General features: G+C 37.6%; 1 protein-coding gene across 6 annotated transcripts in view; it reads left to right on the top strand.

Moving 5' to 3' along the window:
• Window positions 1-19,982, top strand: part of STARD3NL (STARD3 N-terminal like) — a 45,541-nt gene that overhangs the window by 21,120 nt on the left and 4,439 nt on the right. For 5 of the 6 annotated variants that reach the window (XM_090050110.1, XM_090050107.1, XM_090050106.1 and 2 more), the window contains 6 exons: window positions 4,876-5,170; window positions 8,624-8,701; window positions 10,526-10,603; window positions 12,541-12,594; window positions 12,679-12,796; window positions 15,906-16,004. In XM_090050110.1, the coding sequence (XP_089906236.1) occupies window positions 4,946-5,170; window positions 8,624-8,701; window positions 10,526-10,603; window positions 12,541-12,594; window positions 12,679-12,796; window positions 15,906-16,004 (652 nt within the window). In that variant the 5' untranslated portion in view covers window positions 4,876-4,945. Of the gene's footprint in view, window positions 1-71; window positions 180-4,875; window positions 5,171-8,623; window positions 8,702-10,525; window positions 10,604-12,540; window positions 12,595-12,678; window positions 12,797-15,905; window positions 16,005-19,982 lie in introns of those variants that run through there. The other variant, XM_090050109.1, reaches the window with a different exon arrangement.

Genomic DNA, 19,982 nt, shown 5'->3' with positions numbered 1-19,982 from the left:
TCAGAGCTTTAGACATTGTTACAGTTTCCTTTTTGGTCATGGAATTTTGATTTAAAAATGCCTTGCGGACTTCCTCGGAAGCACTGTTATTCTTTGACAGTATCCTGAAGTTGGTTTTTATGACATGAAATGCTACAGGGATTTGGATGTAAGAACCTGTATGGTCCAGTTTTCATAATGTAAGTAAGACTAGATACTTTGTTTATGTGCTGTTTTTAGGCACTTCTGCTTCCTTTTTTATATTTTTAACTTAAACCTTATTGTTAATGTTGTTCTTAAACAAGATCCTTCTTTTTGCAAAATAGCATTTTTATTTTGTTTCACTTTCAGTTAGCTGAACTGCTGGTATGTTTCCTGTCTACTTTTTTTAAAATACAGAAGTTTTTCACTCTTTGAATTAAAACCATTTAGGCAGGGGTTTTTTTTTCTGATTTCTGTTTTGTTTTGTTCCATGCTTTGTCCTTCACGGTGTATAAGGCATAGAAATTAAAAAAAAAAAATGATTGGTTATAATTAGGATCCCAGTTAAGAGAAAGCTCATGTACAGCAAATAAGACTTAAAACTGGTGAAATAAGGACGAAGAAAGGGAATTGTAACTAGTAGGGAAAGAGGTAGGTAGTTGTTGCCCCAAGTATTTTCTTTCTCTTTGATTAGTCTGTTGATTGGCCTTTTAGTTTTTTGATTGATTTGCCTAACTATGATTTGTTGTGTGGATTTTACTGAATATCTGAATACAAGTCGTTAGGACAAGTTTGAAGAAAGTGTACAATTTGATTTACTGAAAACATTTGAATGACAGTTAATAAAGTGTATTACAGATCATTTGACAACCATGTTTTTGACTTGTGAAAAAACACTGCAATCCTGACTCTGCTAACTTTTCATTATCTGTTGGTTGGCTTGTAGTGTTTGAGAATCATGATCTTTAACCCCTTCAGGACATTCAGTTTTTTCCAGTTTTATTTATATTTAAAGCAGTCCTTTTTTTTTTTATTGCTGTAGGGAAATAGAGATGGCAGAATCAATATAATAAACCTACCTTTTAACATGAAATATTTCTTAACATTTTGGGGTGCTAGAAATATCAAGCTGCCATCTCAGTAATAAATTAAGCTTTTCAACTGCTCTTATCCTTTCTCTTTTAACTCTTTCAAGCATCAGGGTTTTTGTTTTGCAAATTAGGAAATGGTAGTCATATAAACTTAAAGAGTGGAAATGTATACAAAGATGTTACTGGTAATATTTTTATTTATGTCCTCTCCTCTCCTTTTCTGTAGGCTGCTTTATGCATGTTTTATAGAATTTAAAAGCTATACCTTGTGCAAGAGTGGTGCGACTCCCTGTTAAATCACTAAATCACATATCTGCTAAATCAGAGGTGCTCAATCTCCTTTCCTGGCCTCTAGCGCCTTACTATCTGGCCTGCAGGGTTCCCCACAGGTCCGTGGGGAGCCTCATGGGATGTGGCTCTGAACAGCTAAATCTGGCATGTAGGGTGACGTGGAAGGTGGTGTGGTCTGACTGGACATGTGGGCCTGATCCTGGGGCTCGGGGTCTGATTTGGGTTGCGGATTGACCCAGCATCACTCACTTGGCAAAAAGGTCTGCATGAGGTGGACTGGGATAGGAGTGAAGAGAAAAACATGCCTCCTAACCTCTACCTTTACTAAGCATGCTTCTGATGATGAACAGAAATAACAGATGAAGCGATATGGTTTGTCCTGAGTGCCCAGGTGTTGTGGAGAATGTGAGGTATTGGGGTGAAGTGCAAAGGAAGTGGTACTTAAATTTGACTGAATTGAATGCAAAAGGATGTTTTGTGTTTTATGCTAGAAATAGTGTGGTGACAAATGTATGGGACCTCCTGGTAGATGGGTAGGAAATGTGCATTGACATGTGAAATTTATTTTTCACAATTGTAATGTGAATCTTTGTAGTTTCCAATTTCTGTAACTGCTGTATATGAATGAGGGCCCGGTTATTTTTAAAAAATGTTTAAATGTAGCAATTCATGAGCTAGATGTTTAAAATCATAACTCAAAATTAAATAAACAAATGACAGGAAATTTCATTGTTTCTCCATAACAGGGCAGTCCAACTTCTGAGCAGCCAGGGACTGGACCAGCAGGGTGCTGTGGGCCTGCCAGTCTGCAAGCTTGCACATGCAGATGTGCAAACTGCCTCTCACATACATGTGCCTCCTATCCCCTTGGGTCTCACTTTCAGTTCCTTAGCCATGTGCTATGTCTGGGCAGGAGCATATGGCAGGTGCCTAAGGAAGGAGGGAGAGCCCTGAACTTCTGGCTGCTCTTGCAGAAGAAGTGGCAGTGATAACTGAGTGGGAGCCCAGGGGGAGGGTGGGGGGGGGGGTTGGTTGGTTACATGTTAACCCTTCATGGGCTGCCAGCTGGACACAGCCCTGCTTTAGAAAATACTTTAAAATGTTGATAAAGAAGCCTGGTGTAGATTTTCTTTACTTGTATTAAGTCTTTGAGCCTGACTGCTTAGCTTGAAGAGCTTATAAACTCTCTAATAATTTGAGCATGAATTGGATGAGGAAGGGTAAGAAGCAAATATTATTGTACTTAAAGAGTTGTACTTAATTGGGAAGATAGTGATGTATGAATTCTGACCCCTGAAAGTTACATGAATAGGTGGGTAAGTAGAGGAGGTAGTGAATAAACATTGATTTTTAAATTCCTATAAACATTAATAGGACGGAGAATGTATTGGACTTGTCTCATTTTTTCTGGAGATGAAACTGACTGAATTAAGCTCTCTTTCCTCTCCTGATTCTCCATTTTGTCTGTTTTTTAAACTCCTTCTATCCTAGACCTCAGCACATGTTTTAGAAATCTTCTTAAATGCAGTGAGAGTCTAGGTGTCTTATGAGCTTTTAGATATTGTTAATATCTGCCCTTCTTTCTCCCCATCCTTATATTTAAAAGTTGGTATAATAACATGTTGTAATTCCCAGTTTTGCTTTGCTTTTGTGTAGCTGGTGAGAAATTCTCATGGGGATCGTGGATTATTCCCTCCCCATCTCCCACTTTTTTCCTTGACCTGTTAATTTTTTTTTATTTTTTACTTTGTTGGGATTGATGTTGCAGTTGTCTTAGACCTGAGGTGTGCAAAGATTTAGCTCTATGAAAGTAAAACTTACTTGGTCTGGACAGTAAAACAAAAAAAACAAAAAAAAACCTAAGGTTTTGTTAAAGAGTATATACTTAGTATTGGGCAAGGATGCTACAAGTTTTTATTTTAAAGTTAGGTAAAAAAAAAAAAATCTTGATGCCCACCTTGCTGGGGTCATCTGACCCCAGCAGTCTTTGCTGCCCAAGGTTGGGCTTGACCTGATGATCTTGTATGGTCCCTTCTAGCCCCTAACATCTATGAATCTGTGAATGTTCAGTTGCAAAAGTTGTTTGGGTATAAATATAATGCTTTTGTATAAATGTAATGGGACAAAATTAAAATAATTTTACAACTCATCTGATACCTGTATGACTTTCTGCACTTGTGGGAGCTTTACTGGAAAGAGGCTGTTGAGCCGTAGCAAGTGAGAATGGGAAGTACTGTCACTTGAGCTCACTCAGTACTCAAACGTAACAGCTAACAGCCTTACATTTGGGCCACTGTCGGCATCTGCACTTTATCCCTGAGTTCTGTGTATTGTATTTTCACAAAGATGCTGTGGGTGTGTCTGGACAAGCACATGTGTGTTTTAGGCATGGGTTTGTTTGGTTTTTTTACACTGAGATCTCCTGGTAACAAAAAACCTTTGCCATGGTGTAAATTAAGACTGCAAACAGACTGCAGCCTGCACGCGCCACACATGCAACAACATGGTGAACGTCTGCATGTGCGGTGCGTGCAGGTGGCAGTCTGTTGTGCCACATACTACACATGCATGCTTGTCTGGATGTACCCCTTGATAGCAACACGAGCTGGCATAAACTACAGGTCTTGTTTATCTTATTAATATATTCACTTTGTGGAATAGATTACTTATTAGTGTGCTATTCAGTAGTTTTGTGACTTTTCAGCCAATTCTTATACCAGTCCCAACTGAGGCAGGCTTCTATCAATGTAATTCCTGATGAGCGGACCCAGATACTTTGCCACCTTTAAAACGCTGAATAAGGGGACCTCTTCTCTTCTAGGACTTGTCACACTGATATAAATTAAACTTTAATTTTGCTGCAATTTAGCTAAGCTTGTGTGCATGTCTATGCTTGTTTCGCTAGTTTAGTTCAATATCACACCTTAATTTGAACCAATGAAACTTCCTGTGTAGACCAGATTGCCAGGTGAGGCCGTCTTTTGTTTCCTAGTATCCTGAGCTCTTTGTCTTACCAGTAAAAAAAAAGTATTACACAGTATTTGCTGAAAATCAAATAATTATTTCTGCAACACAACAATGAAAATGATGAAAGGCCCAGCAAGGAAAATCTACTCTTCATTATTGGAGTGCTTTCTGAATTTTAAGTACTGTACAGATGTAAGTTAAGTAATCTATGGAGTGTTCTTGAAACAGCAGGTGGTAAGTCCAGTTTTGCAATCAGGGATGCCAAGACGGTGCAGTGACTTGCCCAGTGGCTTTGAGTTGGGAACCTACAGACTCATGTTCCTTGAGATACAGCTGAGGCTAGTTATTTATTGATCTTCTGTTTTATAGTGAAATTTTAGGAGAACAGGGAGAAGAGGGAATGTCTGTGCAATACCTTAGATGCACTTTTCAACATCCATCTGCCAAAGACACTCAACTGTTGGATTATAAAAAATAATTCAAATTGGACTAGATGAAGTTTGCATAGTAGCATTGAGTTTGCTGTGACCTAACATTTTGTGACTTTTTTTTTTTCTTTTTAAAGAATCTTCCTATATGGATCGGCCTTCTAGTGATGGTGAAGCTGGAAGAAGGCTACTCTAACCAAACCCAGGATGAATAGACTGCCAGGTGATGCAGAAAATGCCCATAGTAGCAGTCTGGGCTCTTGTCCTTCTTTGCGGGATGTGCATACTATCAACCCAACGCAGCTGATGGCAAGGATCGAGTCGTACGAAGGCAGAGAGAAGAAAGGCATATCTGATGTCAGAAGGACTTTCTGTTTGTTTGTTACATTTGACCTCTTGTTCGTAACCTTACTGTGGATAATAGAGTTAAACGTGAGTCTGGCTTTCAAACTTTTCAAGATTACTCAGTAGATAAAATTTAGAGTCAGAACTGATATTGGGCTCAATCCCAATCTACCTCGATGTGTGCCTAAACCATAAACATCATCTTGTCTTAGTTTTTTGTGAAAATTGCTATCCATTTAGTTTAGCAGTGACTACTGTCCTTGATTGCAAGAGTGAACGTTTTGTTCATACTGTTAGCTCATTTCTAACAACACTTCAGTTTTGTTACCACGTAGCTAAGAAAACTCAATACTTACTTTGTTTCTCTAATGGGAATAGCATCTTGTGAAGGTTGTCTTCCTGTCAGTTTTGCTTTTCAGGTAGTATTTTTTTTCCCCTTGTTCCAAGTTTTATTCTGTAAACTTAAGAATGCTTTTGAATAGATATATTAATATGCAGTCTGGTGGGTTGGATTAAGCAACAGCTTGTAGTTATAAGATTGCCATATGTTTCTAACATTTTGGGGGTCTGGCTTTTTGTAATTTGGAAAAAGATCTTTCAGAAATGTCTATGAGAAAGCATAAACAAAAGTAATGTGATGATGTAATTGAAGTTCTGGCTAATCTGGGATTTGTAGGTATCCACAGACATGGATGTTAAATTACAGTCTGAAAATATATTAAAATTAAGATTCATTAAAAAAAATGACAATGTTTTCAGGACTGCTTTTTAAAGATATGGAGTTGATCTTAGATGTGAAGTCTCAAGTATTGACCATGCATTGACATTTGTATATCAGCATGCTTTGGTAAAAGTGATTTGCTGTGTTAGCAGTCAGGCAGAAAGTAGGGCAGGGTGACACTTTAAAAGCTATTTGTTTTGCAGACCTAGCAGGTAGGTAAAAGGAGAGGGCAGAAGGATTTTTGACAGTTTATTTTTGAGGTTAGTGGAATATTTCGAAGGTAGAGTTAGGAGAAAGAAGCAGAGATGCCAGAGTATATTGTGTCGGTGCATAGTTAGTCCTTGACGTGGAAATGATTGTATATGCTTTAGGAGGGTTTGTTCTTGATTATATTATCAGGGACTGTTTAAAATGTCCATTGTTCTTAGTTCTGGCCTTCACCTTCTGCTGCTGCTTGTTCTCTGTATACTTTTTCCACCTTAATTCTGATTCTGTGCCTGTGTCCCGTGTTCATATCAATCTGCCACCATCTTTGTGATTCAAACTGTACCACTTAAGGGTTAAGGAGTTACAACAGAAATGCCTTTTCATTGAACTTCACTTTGGCTTTGTGACAACATTACTGTGGCTGCTGAATAGTTCAGGTAAGAATCCAAACTGGTCAGTTTCCAGTCATCAAGTATTCAGGATTCAGCAGCCGTGTCATTTTGGTCTTATGAAAAACTCTTATTCCCCCAAAGGCCATCACAGGGTCCATTTAGATGATCAGAAATTGGTGTTTTTCACTATGGAGAATGTGAAATCTAGTCCAGTGTTGAATTTTTAAAGCCATGTTGCCTATTTCTATTTTTGATGGCATGAAACTGAAGTAATCGTGCAAGTTATACAGGTATATCTCAATGTGACAGCTAATTCAGATTTGTAACAACAAATAATGGCCATTTGTAAGCTTGTGTTGGATTCTTGAATGCATGCAGCACATTTTTGCAGGTCTATCCAAACTTTGCAGTTTTGATGCATGTTCTTTTCTTTAAATGGACTAACTCTCATATTAATTCTAATAAGGATTGTGTGACTGATATTGCGTAAATACAGTTTTTTTTTTCTCTTGCCCATCAGACTGAAGCTAAAGGTTCTAAATATATATACTGGAATCAGATCACGTTTGAATCTTCATTTGTTACTTTGGTTTCCAATGAAGTTTTATAAGGGTGTATGCTAAAATCACATGGTTTAATTCCTATCAAGTTGTTCTTCCCTTTGCAAATATAAACAACTAAAGTATTTGATACAACAGTAGCCATGATAAACTGACTGTGGCTGTCTAAACATCTTATCCTGTTCAGTGATTCAACTTGTTTCAGAAGAATCTTTTTTTACACGCATTACAGCTTGGGTATACAAATCACTTGTAGAGGTTTGTAAGAGTACATCTCTAAAGAGAAGTGACACTTTCTTAGGCTGAGTTTGGAGAAAGAAATCATTAACTAAAAAGGCTTATACTGGATTTTGGATGGAAATATTATCAGACCAAGGCGAGGAAGCCACTCAGTTAATGGAACTAAAATACTGTTCTAATTGGAGAAAGATAAATAGTGCAGGCTTTTAGACTTTCTTCAGGAATGTGTTTTTGTTTGGTTGTTTTTTTTATTTAATACTATTCCAGTGCTCATGTTGGAAATGCAACAACTGCATGGTTAATCCTACCATGGTTTTTAAAGGAAAAAAAATCCATCAGTAATACAATCTGAAGCGTCTCTCTTCGTAGCTATGGTGCCATTCAGGGTATAGTGTGAAATAATTAGAATATAGAAACCTAGATTCTGGATTTCAGTCTTGTAAAATGGTGGATAAACATAATTTTAAAATTTTGTGCTTGGTAATTATATAGCAGTACAGAAGATGTGGAACAAGCTGCTAACGAAGGGGGCTTGCATGGTTTCATTGCTTCTAGTACCATGTAAATGCTTTTACAAATTCCACAAAAATATCTTTTGAATTTTTTTTGTGCCATCAGTGAGCAGGTATGTTAAATAACTGATATTTTATGTTCAATTGGCAAAAGCAACCCATTCAGAAACGCTCATTTTATTTATCACACTTGTTCCCATAGTTTCTTAAGGCATTATGTTGGCTTTTTTTACACAGTTGAAAGTCAAAATCGAAAAATAATCCTGGAAACAGGGTACGGAAAACAAGACTCCTACTCCTAGTGAATGCCTTAGCTGCTTAGCTACAATACAGTACAGAAACACTTACCCAGTGTATCCCAGATAATTTTCTGCGGGGTAATACCGCTTCATTAGGAGTGGATAGTGCCCCTACCCAGAATAGCTTATTAGTCTGATGGTTAAGGCACTCTCCTGGGAATTGTAACATGTGGGTTTCTCCTTGAGCAGAAAAGAGAATGTCAGCTTGATGTTCCATATCCCAGGTGAGTGCTCTAACCAGTCGTTCTTTTCATAAAGAGGCAGACAACCGCAGCCATCATCTCCTCTATCTTTTAGAAGAAAAAATTGAGTACTGCTCATGTTATGGGTCCTGAATGCATGGGGATATTTGTTTTGAAGCCTTGAGTAAAGATCACTGAGGTCCCAGGAGAGGTAGAATTTCAGACTCATCCCTGCCCCCTTATTGTTTCCTGTTGACCTAGCTCTTGGTTGTTACATACTGATGTTAGGCTGCTTCCTGCTCAGCCAGTTGGCTGTTTTCAATCTATTCTGAGGAGTCTGATCCTGTCAGTAACTTTATGCAAGCGTTTGAATTTCAGTAATTTTCCAATTTAAAGTTATAAACGATGTATTTTTTTTCCTTTCTAGGTAAATGGGGGCATTGAGACTACTTTAGAGAAGGAAGTCCTGCAATATGACTACTATTCTTCATATTTTGATATATTTGTAAGTGTTTTGTTGTTTCACAGTTTATTGAAAAATAACAAAAGTGTGGATATTCCCCTCCCCTGCCCCCAAGACATTTTAGCATTTGTTATACCCTAATCTGGGTACTGTGTAAGCGTTAGATTCTCTTATAATTTAAGCCAGAGGAACATGTGCTCCAGTAATTTCAGTTAGGTTTTATATTCTTATATTGGTACATGCCAGTGAAATAGATGGTTGATAGTGAGGGGTAGGTGGCGTGCAGAATAATGTATATCTGCAGAGGTAAAGTTTGCTGTAAATTTACCCATTTCAGCATAAATGGGTCTCTCTAAACTTTCCTAAAAAATTAGATTCATGATGCATTAAAATATGGATTACTTAAAGTATAATGATCCTGCTTCCACCTACATACTTGCATACAGGCCCATTGAACAGAGTGGAAGGTAAAGCAGCAGTTCCGATACTTAACATGTTATCTTATGTACCACATGCATCTTTTCCCAGCAAAATTGCTATTCTAAAATTGGCGTACATGTATTAAGTGGGGAAACTTATTTTTCTCTGATTTTTTTTCATGAGATTGTAGCTTTGTGGCCAGGTTAGAGGGGGACAATGGAGATGACATTCTTCATTGCAAGAATTTTGCAGATCTCAGTATGTGAATGTGTTGTTTTGTGGTTTGGGGCCTGTGTTCTTTGCAGGATGTGCTCGTCCTTTTCCCTGGCCCCTAATCCTTTTATGGAGCTTTTATGTCTTGCTAGCCTGGAGAGAGAAATTGCTGATGCAGCAATCCTTTGATACAGATTGAATTGCCTGATGTGGAACTGGTATAGAAATTTGCCACCTTTTCCACACTGTAGCTGGTTTCTATGCCTTCAGGGAGGGGTGACAAGTTTTTTGCCAGAAAGCCACATTGTTCTATCATACTTCTTTCAACAACTCATTGCAATATCTTTAGTTCCAGAAAACTAAAAGACCTCTTTGTTCAGCTTAAATTAGTCTAGCTTATAGTTGAACTTAACTATTTGCTTATTTCCCATTTTGTGCATTTTTCTTTTGTGAACTCATTTTAACAGAAGATGCCAGACCTAGCATAGTTGTTCTGGGGAATGAGTACAGAAATGAATGCAATGACTCTCTTAATTTAGAATTCTAACCATTCCTTTGCCCCTGGCTCATTCTTTGGCTATGGGCAAGTCCTGTAAACTCTCTGCCTCAAATTTTTAGTTATGAACTGTGCATAACTATCTACCTTCAAGGAGTGCTGGAAGAATTACTTACCATTCTTCAAATGGGTACAATGCTCTTTCTGACAGCAAGAATATATTGAATCATATTTGCACATATACTCATAAAGGGGTGATCAATGACAGTGCAGTATATGCATACTTATAAGACATGAATATTTCAGCAAACTTCTTACGTTCTTTGTAAGTGCAGAAATATTTGTATAAACATGTTTCTTCCTTCCTTTGCCATCTGTACTGTTAGCAGTTTTAAATTGTACTTACTCAAAATCTAACATTACTGGGTAAGTTAACTACATACGGCTACCATTGTGGTCCCCAACTTGCAGAGACATATGTAAGCGTAAGTCTACCTGTATAGTGCTCTGATTTAATTTATATGAGCGATGTTTCATATACTTACATAAGCATTTAAGCATATGAATAGATCCATTCAATGCTGTGTTTTGCCATTTGCAAAGCCATACTGTTCAATATTTTTCCTAAAAATTAACTTACCAGGTTGTAGTCTATTCAGTATATTTAGACAGCTGAATCTTGTGTGTTTTCTACATGTTCTGAATTAACCAACCAATATTTTTTCCTTTCTCTATAGCTACTGGCGGTCTTTCGGTTTAAGGTGTTAATACTTGCATATGCAATGTGCAGACTGCGCCATTGGTGGGCAATAGCTGTGAGTAGTAGACAAGCATAACTGAGTTTTAACCAGACGTGGGTCAAATATAGACAAATTCTAGATGCCTCCAAATGTTTGTTTGTTACGAATCAGCTGGATGCTCTGCTATAATTAAGTCAATACACAATGGTCACTTGCCAAACAAAGGTGTCTGAGTCTGGAAGATTTTTCAGGTACACAGACAAGTGTTATGGGGGCAGTAGGGTATTGTTCTTGTTGGGAGCACACTAGTAGGAGTACAGTGATGGTTTCAGAAGAACCATTTATGCTTTTTGCAGAATTGTAACTCCAAATTCCTTCTTGATATGCAAATGAAAGGAGTAGGTTGACTTTTTCCCCCCTTACATTGCTATCACCAGTTGCTGTTGTGCCAGCCCTGTCACTTCATAGCCCCTTATTACACCAGATTTGTTTCCTGTAAAACAAGCTTTTGAAAACCCTGCTCCCCAACTTGGCAGTTGAAAATAGGAAGTATGAAGGAGGAAAGAAAACAGTTTATCAAGACAAAAGTTAGTACTTATACCTGCAAATTACAAATGACAGTAATAAACTCCAGAAATCACCTATTGTTTTCGCTACTGCCTTACTCAGATTTTAGATATCTGCAGCTGTACCCATCTTGCTTTATGCTTGACAGTCATAAGACAGTGATTTTTTTTTCCCCAGTGGTTTGGAGCAGTAATCTCTACTGTAACTATTTCTGTAGCTGGATAGGAGGGGGGAAGTTTAACACTGTTTAATTGCTCTGACTCATTCTTCCACCCACATGGTGGATTACAGTTGATACTGCAGGCTATAATATAATAATGCGCATACTGCTGGCCCACTGTGCTGCGTATCCAAGAAATGATTTTTCCCTTGCATTGTGCTAGGATTAGAGTGAAGCAAATGTGGCTGTTCTACATAAAATGTTTTCAAACCATGAATGTGCAGTGTTTTACAGTAAGCTGACTCTGAGCCCTACACAGTACCTTGGCTCAGTAAGGGTGTATTGCCAGCTTACCCCATAAACCCAATAGCAAATGTAGCTACGTTTGAGAGACTGGTTGTTTTCCCTGCCTGCCGACCCCCTGTCCTAAAATGAGTGCATCTCAAAATCCTCTTGCTGCTTCTAATTATGTGTAGTGTTAGAATATGTCAAGCAAATGAAATATAGCTAACTTTATTTATGGGGCTATGTGGTACCAAGGTTTCGTTCCTCATTGGGGACCAAAAAAATCATTTGGGAGCTTTTCCAAAACAAATATTAATTGTATCTTATATCCCACTTGTGTGTTTCAGAAAACCACAGGTTTAGACAATTTAGTATCACTTGGTCATTTGCAGGAAAGAAATACTTGGTCATCTGCAGGCAAAACATCTCTTGCAATATGCCCAGCTCAAATGAATGCTGTTAACACATCACTTTCATGATCGCTAATTTTTTACAAAAATGTTTTCTCTTCCAATTTCAACTATCAGCCCTCTCACCTTCTAAAATAAAGCTTTTAATTTTAAACATAGTACATAGTATCTCGTTAAAATGCGTTTTGGAAAGTCAATGAAAGGATTGCATTTTTGTTCTGAAGTGTGTGTGTGTGTAAAAATTGCATGACAAATAGGGAATTATATCTGAACATATAAACGATCACTGTATGTGCGGTTTCTAAACTTTGTTCTCTGCTCTGTGAAAGCAATCAAGTACTCTCAGGTTTGAAGGTATCCAAATTCAGGGGAATTGTCCTCACTAGACGATCAAATTTGAGTTAATACCATTAGTAAGGCTGGGATGAAGAGAAAAACTATGTTTTTCCTAAGTGTTGGGCAAATTTTAATGAGATTTGGATTCTGTACCTCTGTTGATCGATCAGTCAATAATTATAACATGTCATAGCTGAAAAAGTAAATCTCCAGTTGATATTTCAGTTTTAATGTTCTCTCTTTTTTTCTTTCAGTTTACAACAGCAGTGACCAGTGCCTTTTTACTAGCAAAAGTAATTCTCTCAAAGGTATATATTCAGATCTAAATTGATGAGACATTCTTTTTTTTTTTATAATGGGATTCTGTAAAATTGTGTTTGTTTTTTCCCAAGCTGTTCTCTCAAGGTGCTTTTGGCTATGTGCTGCCCATCATATCCTTCATACTTGCCTGGATAGAAACGTGGTTCCTGGATTTTAAAGTATTGCCACAAGAAGCAGAAGAAGAAAACAGTAAGTTTAATTTCTAATACAGGTTTCTCTTGCTTTATGCTGTACATGTGTTTCTGGAAAACAGCGCATAATTTGAATTCGCATAAAGGGAACCCACTTTATAATGTAACAAATAGGGATATTCCAAGACCTCAACTGTACTGACCCCCAGACCCATTTCTACCACTTTTACAAGACGGTTTTGATATTCTACAACAGCCAACAGTACACACAAGCACAGGATGGTGGTGAATGTTACCAGAATGGGGATGGCAACTACAGAAATGCGTGTCTCAGATAATGAGTGAAGAGTACAGATCCACACAGACTATATTTTGGTGTGCATCACTCGCACAGTGCACCACATAAAGCAGCTGACTGCGGGCTTCTACCACACCAGTCATATAAGAATGAATTTAACTTGCGTATAAGACACTTTTGGTATAAAAAGGGTCATTGCATAAGAGCAAATTTGCACCTACAGAACCCGCATAAAACGAGGGAAACCTGTAGTTACTACTGTTGCCTTCATTTTCTCTTGTACCTTCACTGGCAGAAGAGTTGTACTGATTGTTTTGATGAAGCAAAACACTAATTGATTGCATAAGATAGGGTGGGGAGTGAGTAGATGTTTTTGCTAGGGAACTTTTGTGGTTTTAATTTTTATGGGGTTGAGGCAGGTTATATTGAGTCTTCCATGTTTGCATCAGAAGATAGTTTGGTCTAAAACATTTAATATCTTAAGGGAACGTTTGCTTGCTAGATCAATAAATCCTAATAATGGCATCAATGGAACCTGGGTACTGCTTACCAAATGACGTCACTCTGGAACACCAAATCTGACACTTTTTTTTCCCCCCCCGCTACCTTTTTGTATGTAGAAATCTTATCCAAAACGTTATTATTAAATTAGTGGATCTGATTTTGGTTTTGGTTTTGCTTTTTTAAGAAGAAATTTTAACACAATTTTTCATAACTTTCCATTTATTCTATATGAGGAAGGGACAAGACATTTGTTATAAAAAGAAAGTTTTGTATATGAGTTGCTTATTTTTGAAGCTGCAAAAAGTATCAGCAAGGAAACAATCCACTGAACTCAAAACCAGAAACTTTTACATTAGCAGCCCAATTCTTTTTAGTACATTTTTACGTTGAATATTCATAGGTCAGGAAAAAACTTGACCTGAAAACCATGTAGGTTTCACATATCAGGTGGTTAAAAATTATTGTAAAAACAAAAGATTTTATTTTCAGTATTGGTGGGTTGAAACATCTAGTTAATGCCTAGATTTCTAAAGAAATGCAAAAATCTAGAACTCTTGGTTCCAAAATACCACCTTTTTTATTAGACCAACTGGGAAATTGCAAAAAAACCCCCAAACCCAAAAATCTTTTTCTGCCAGCTTTCAGGCTCATGTGCCCTTCATCAGGCGAAGGGGAAGTTCAAGATGGGAAAAAGTCCTATGTAGGAAATAAACTTCATTTTTGCACAGAGGAAGCAGAAGCTGGCAAACTGTCCCCTAGGTCCATGAGATTTTTTTGTGAGCTTGCGTTTTGTTGTGTAGCTCAAACAGGATTTCTTTCTCAGTGGTGTCAGATGACAGGCAGGGAGGTGTAGAAATGTTTCGTGTTGTTAAGTAATGAAGTTTATATAGGTTTCTAAAGGACTCGCTTGCTTCAAAGTCCAATGGGCTGTTATTTGAGCTACTGGTATTTTTCAGAGAAAAGACTGCCTGCTGTCATGTAGCGCACAGTTTTGCAGTTACTTGAGACAGTTCAACAGGCTCTCTTATTGGATGCGTAATGGCATCCAATTAAGGATGCTCCCTCAGTCTTTATTCCAATATTTATAGTTACAATAACTCATTGTTGATATTATCTAGCTATAATAGCAGCTGTTTGTGACTGTGTAGATTAAATCTCCATAATTCCAGATCTAGTAATGTGATTTCTTTTTATATATAATGTGTTGCATGGAGAAATAGTTTTTTAACTTAAAGCAAAGCTTTTCTCATTTTTTTTTCCTTAGGAACATGTACATACATGTGTATGCACCAGTGAACTAACCACTTAGATAAAATTGGTTTGATCCAATTCAGAGACATGTCTTCCCTCCTCCCCTCCACCCCATTGGAGAAAAATCCTGAAACATTTAATGCAAGCTGCGTCCTTGTAAGGCTTTCAGATCAGTCATATGTCTGAGTACAGGCAGAGCCCATGTACTAGGTCCTTCCAGATGCAGAGTTGCTTACTTTTGGAGGTTTACACACTGAAGGAGCTTTAAACATTCCTTGCCTCATTTGTAATTCCTCTCCATCTTTGTTTTTATTTTCCTGTAGATTTCCCTTGTGAAAATTTATTACAGTTGCAATTTATCCTCTTACCACTAATGTTTGGTGTCTTCTGATTGTCGCCTTCTAGAGCGCTGAGTAGCAAGGCAAAATTGCTGTCTGGAAATGGGTGGCTGAGATGGAAAATTAGGTGATTCAACAACTCTGATTACACAGTTTCCCATTATTACAGTCTGTGTTAGTCACTTCCATATGTTGTATAGTTTCAGTGACGGCAAAATTTAAAAAAAAAAAAAAGAGAGAAATCCCGGACAGTTTCTTTGGGACGGGATAAAGTATGGACATGAGAATCTAAGTATCAAATACAACCATACGGAGCATCCCTGCTTTGCTACAGTAATGGATTTAAAGTCCTATTATCTTTTCGAGAGCTTGTGATTTGAGGCTTGTGTAAGTGTATGTGAAACAAGTAGCAGTGTTGCTTCAGTAACAAGCCCATTGGTACTTCCTACACTAAGACTTAAATTTGTTCCCCAAACTAGGCATTGCTTAGGAGAGTTATGGTATCACCAAATGGAGTGAACATTTTATACCATAGAAAAAGAAAAGTGCTCAAATAATATATATGACTGGAGAGTTCTGGTTTTTAGCTTGATGTCTTTCATTGTGGTATTAGTTATCATGAAGTGTTTTGTAGAGGGTTAACTGTTATAGTAGCCCAGTTTACAGAGATTGGCATAGAAATATCTTGGTAATGTCAATCTGAATTTAAGACACTAAGAGGTAATAGTGATGTTCATTTTTTATTGAGGCTTTTTTTTTTTTTTTTTTTTTTTTAGGGCTGTTGTTGGCCCAAGATGCCTCTGAGCGAGCAGCTCTTCTTCAGCCTGGACTTCTGCCTGATGGGCAATTTTATTCACCACCTGAATCTGTAGCAGGTAATTATGCTCTGAATTTTTATGCTGGTAGTACTGTCTACTGGTATTAATTTCCTTTGGCTTGTTCTTAACACGGATGGTATTTAACCCTGTATGTCAAGAAAGATTTTTTTTTTTGCTTTTGCTGCAGAGAACATAGTCTTTATCTGTCTTTTGATGTGTTTCACTCATTTGTAACTCAGACTTCTTTCTTAATCCTACTTATGTAATACCTAAAAAGATATCTGCAAGTGAAAACCTGTACGGTAGTGTAACACTGCAGAAATCTGAGACTTATCCATTGCCCCCCAAAATCACCTTTTAAATATATTTTTCACCATATGAAAATACATTTTAAAATACTTCTCAAGTCAGTTGGACATTAATTATGGGATTCCCTCATCTTGTGAAGAGACGGAAATAAAATCTTTTATATAGATATGATTCTTAAATATGTTTAGTTACACAAGCTTAGCATTCAGATAGGAAACTCAACAGAACCGTATAAAATAATTAGTGGTAGAGCTGAGGCCCTTGGTTCTTGTATCCATAGTGTCATGGAACCTCATAAGGCATCATTTCTATTGATGAAACAAAGGACAGCAAGTTTAACATAAATCATAACTTGAGACTGTGGCCTTTCTTGCTTTTCAGTTGCTAGAAAACTTAGTGCTGTTCAAAGTTTTGCAGATGCATATAAGGAATTGAGTTCTGTTGAGGCTAATGTCAATTTTATCTTCAGTAAACCATGGTCAGGTCAAGGTAGGAAGACACAAACCAGAAACAAATAGCTATACAGTCATATCAAAAGATGAGTTTGCTTGCCCCAGACAGCTTCATTTGGAGTACTGAGACACAGATGTTGAACCCTACATGTCAGATTAGTCACTTTAGGAGAAGAGAACTACTCTTAATACAGCTGAGATTTTCATATTTTAAAAAGGGATATAGAGGATGGCAGGTAAAGTGCTGACATAATATGCAGAATACTAGAGATAAGGTCATGTCTTGTTAGTTTGTCTTTTAAAGACTCACGTTGGCAATATTTTTTTTATAGACTAATTCAGCTCCTGACTTTACAGTTAGTTTAGGGACCCTTCATAGCTTTGTCCTTAGGGGTGTTCACTTACAGAAGAAAAAAACCCAGAATTATCTCACTTAGCTTCTTGAGAGGAGCTCGTCAACCGGGGATTTGGATCACTTTTAACTGTTAACAAGTGCAAATAGCTAGTTAAGACTTGCTAGCAACGTCTCAGCCCTGCTCTTTGCTACCTACTGGTCCTTTCTGTGGCAGTCCTCTTCTTCCATGCTTGTCCCTTGGGATCTCTTGTGGTTCTCTGGGTATATTCCAGACTATTAAATTAGACAGGGTATCTGAATGTAGAGAAACAATAATGGGGGAAGGTCTCGTATCTGGTTGTAGTACAGTGGGTGTATTCCTGAAGTAAGGAAAGCTGCATCTGTTCTTTGAATGAAAGGGTCCAAGGGTTCTCTTGGCATGGTAAGGAGTCTACAACTCTAGAGGTATTTTGACAGTCAGTCCACATTTATGACACCTTAAAATCTGCCATTAGAAATGGTAGAAGTGGGGACATTTTGACCTATCTTAATTCTGGCTATGGATCCCTGGAGATAATAGTATATAGTCCAGGTTAGATTGGATTCCTCACTGAAAAGAAGATTTTGTTTCATCTTTCTAAACAGTCTTCAAAAGACATCTCCAGTTGAACAGCTCCACCTAGCTGTTAATATGTGTTCCTTTTAGCTTCCAAGTTCTTAGATACTACAGCTCCTGAGAGAGGTCTGTATGTAGAGAATCAGCTAGGCAACACAAACCAAATAACCTTTTGTGCAGTGAAAATACCTGTAGTAAAAAACAGCAATCTTAATGCCAAAATTGCAATCCCTTTATAAAGCGACAACTTAAAAACAGGGTCAAATCTGTTTTCATTGTTACTCAGTATTGGTGATTACTTAGTTTTTTTTTCTTCCATGTGGCTGTTAGCAACAGTGCTGTTTATGTATCATATGGAGATGAGCTTATACTATCACTGAGGAACGAGAGTGCAGAGATAATTAAGAAGACATGCTGTTACACTACAAATGTAATAAATAGAATAAGTAAAGCAAAGGCGTCTGCTAAAATGTCATAGCAGAATAAAAATGTGTCTGCCTATACTGCCGTCAAGTGGTGATAAGAGGCATCATAACAGTTCAAAACATGAACAAACCAGTTTTCTGCTACCGTACCTTTGCAACTTCCTTGGCTTTGAAATAAACTTGTAATATTTCCCATGGGTAGCTGTAAACTATAAATAACAGTATGGTCACTGGAAGACGTATTGATTGAAAATGTACTTTCTGAGCAATTTAAACTGGAAAATATTTTAAGTGTGATCTTTTGTCTAATCTTGCTTTCAGCAGATTTTGAAGAATATTAGCAGAAGTCATTTGCTAGATATAACCTAATCTTTGGCAAAAAACACAAGTAGAATAGAAACTACGTTAGGGATATAACGTCAAATTCTGTGTTGTGAAGAAAGAAAACTGAATCAGAGACCAGGATTCAAATGTGTTCCATGATGAATGATGATGATAATCCATCCTGTAGTGATGCCATGAATTTAAGATAGATGTGTATCCAGAAATAATAGAGGCAGCACCAGTGTTAACATTAGGTGATTTACCGTATTTCTGATCATTTGCATTTAAGACTACAAAGAGAGAAGGGAGATTGTAGATATAGAAAAGAAAACATTTTAATTAAAATCCTTAGATACATATTGTAAATTCATAGAGAAGCCATACAGTATAGTTTAGAAATGCCATTCAAGGGTCATGCAAAACATCGTTTTTATATTTAGCTACAGCACTCTAGGGAGGTTTTGAATAAATACCTCTCTAGAGGTATGTGAGGTGGGGGGTCTTTTCCTATTGGTTTGCTCTGTGCATTTTTTACAGCTTTGTGTATAGTCACTTCACCCTCTCCGTGTGCAGTCAATTTCTCGCATGCCAAAATGAACTTAAACATCCAGAGGCGATCAGAAAAACATTTATAAATGCATTTAAAAAATAGGAAATATTATTTAGAAGGTGCTTTATTGGAAGATGGAATTTGATTTAAACTAGTGTATTTATAAAAAAGAAAAAGAAAAAAAATGCCCAGTTTGAGTAGAACGGGCCAGCTTCATTTACGGTATTTCGATCTCCAGTAAGTGGCTAAAGATTGCTGCATAACCATTACGGTTGTAGCAGGTGCAAAACCAGCCTGATAACAGTTAGATTTTTTTTTTTACAGTTATTTTATAATTTAAACCTCAACATTCAGGAGGCAGTTAAGCTACACCACGCAACAAGAAAATCTCATGGTTTTTTGGTAGTTTGGTAAGAAACAAAATCCTCCAGACCCTGTGGGTTTTACTTTTTACTACAGATTTCATGTGAAAATATGTAGCACTACTCTTGTCCCAGGTCTGCAGCTTGGCTTTAAACTGGTTGGCACAAAACCAAAGTAAGATTCCCAGGCACTTCTCATCATAAACAGCTTTTTCGTTGCTGCGATCAAGTGAGGTTCTCACAGGAAAAAATAAAACTAAGATGCATGCTCCCATGGGCTGGATCGGAGGCTGAGAGAAATTTCTTTCTAGCTACGGGCATTGCCAGATGTGTAGGGATGAAGGAGAGGCAAAGAAATCCTCATTTAGATGAGTGATTCCTATGCTGATCCTTACCTGACTTAGATGGTACCTTCACTTCACTAATAGATTTACCTCTCCTGATACTATGGCATTGGCTGAGCTACTCAAATCCCTAGATCAGTAGATCTCAACCTTTTTTGTACCAGGACCCATTTATAAATGTTGATGGCCAGTCCTGACCCAGTGTCTCCCACTCCTGACCTGCTGCCCCCAGTGTGGGGGGCAGAGAGGGGTGTGAGGCCTGGGGAGCTCCAAGCAGCCCCTTGCAGGCTGGAACTGCCAGCCTGCAAGGAAAAGCCAC

Source organism: Crocodylus siamensis, chromosome 5 (assembly GCF_052110815.1).
Source record: "Crocodylus siamensis isolate JL-2025a chromosome 5, ASM5211081v1, whole genome shotgun sequence".
Lineage (NCBI taxonomy): Eukaryota > Metazoa > Chordata > Crocodylia > Crocodylidae > Crocodylus > Crocodylus siamensis.
Note: the sequence above shows the minus strand (reverse complement) of the source record. Positions and strands in the feature narration are given on the sequence as shown.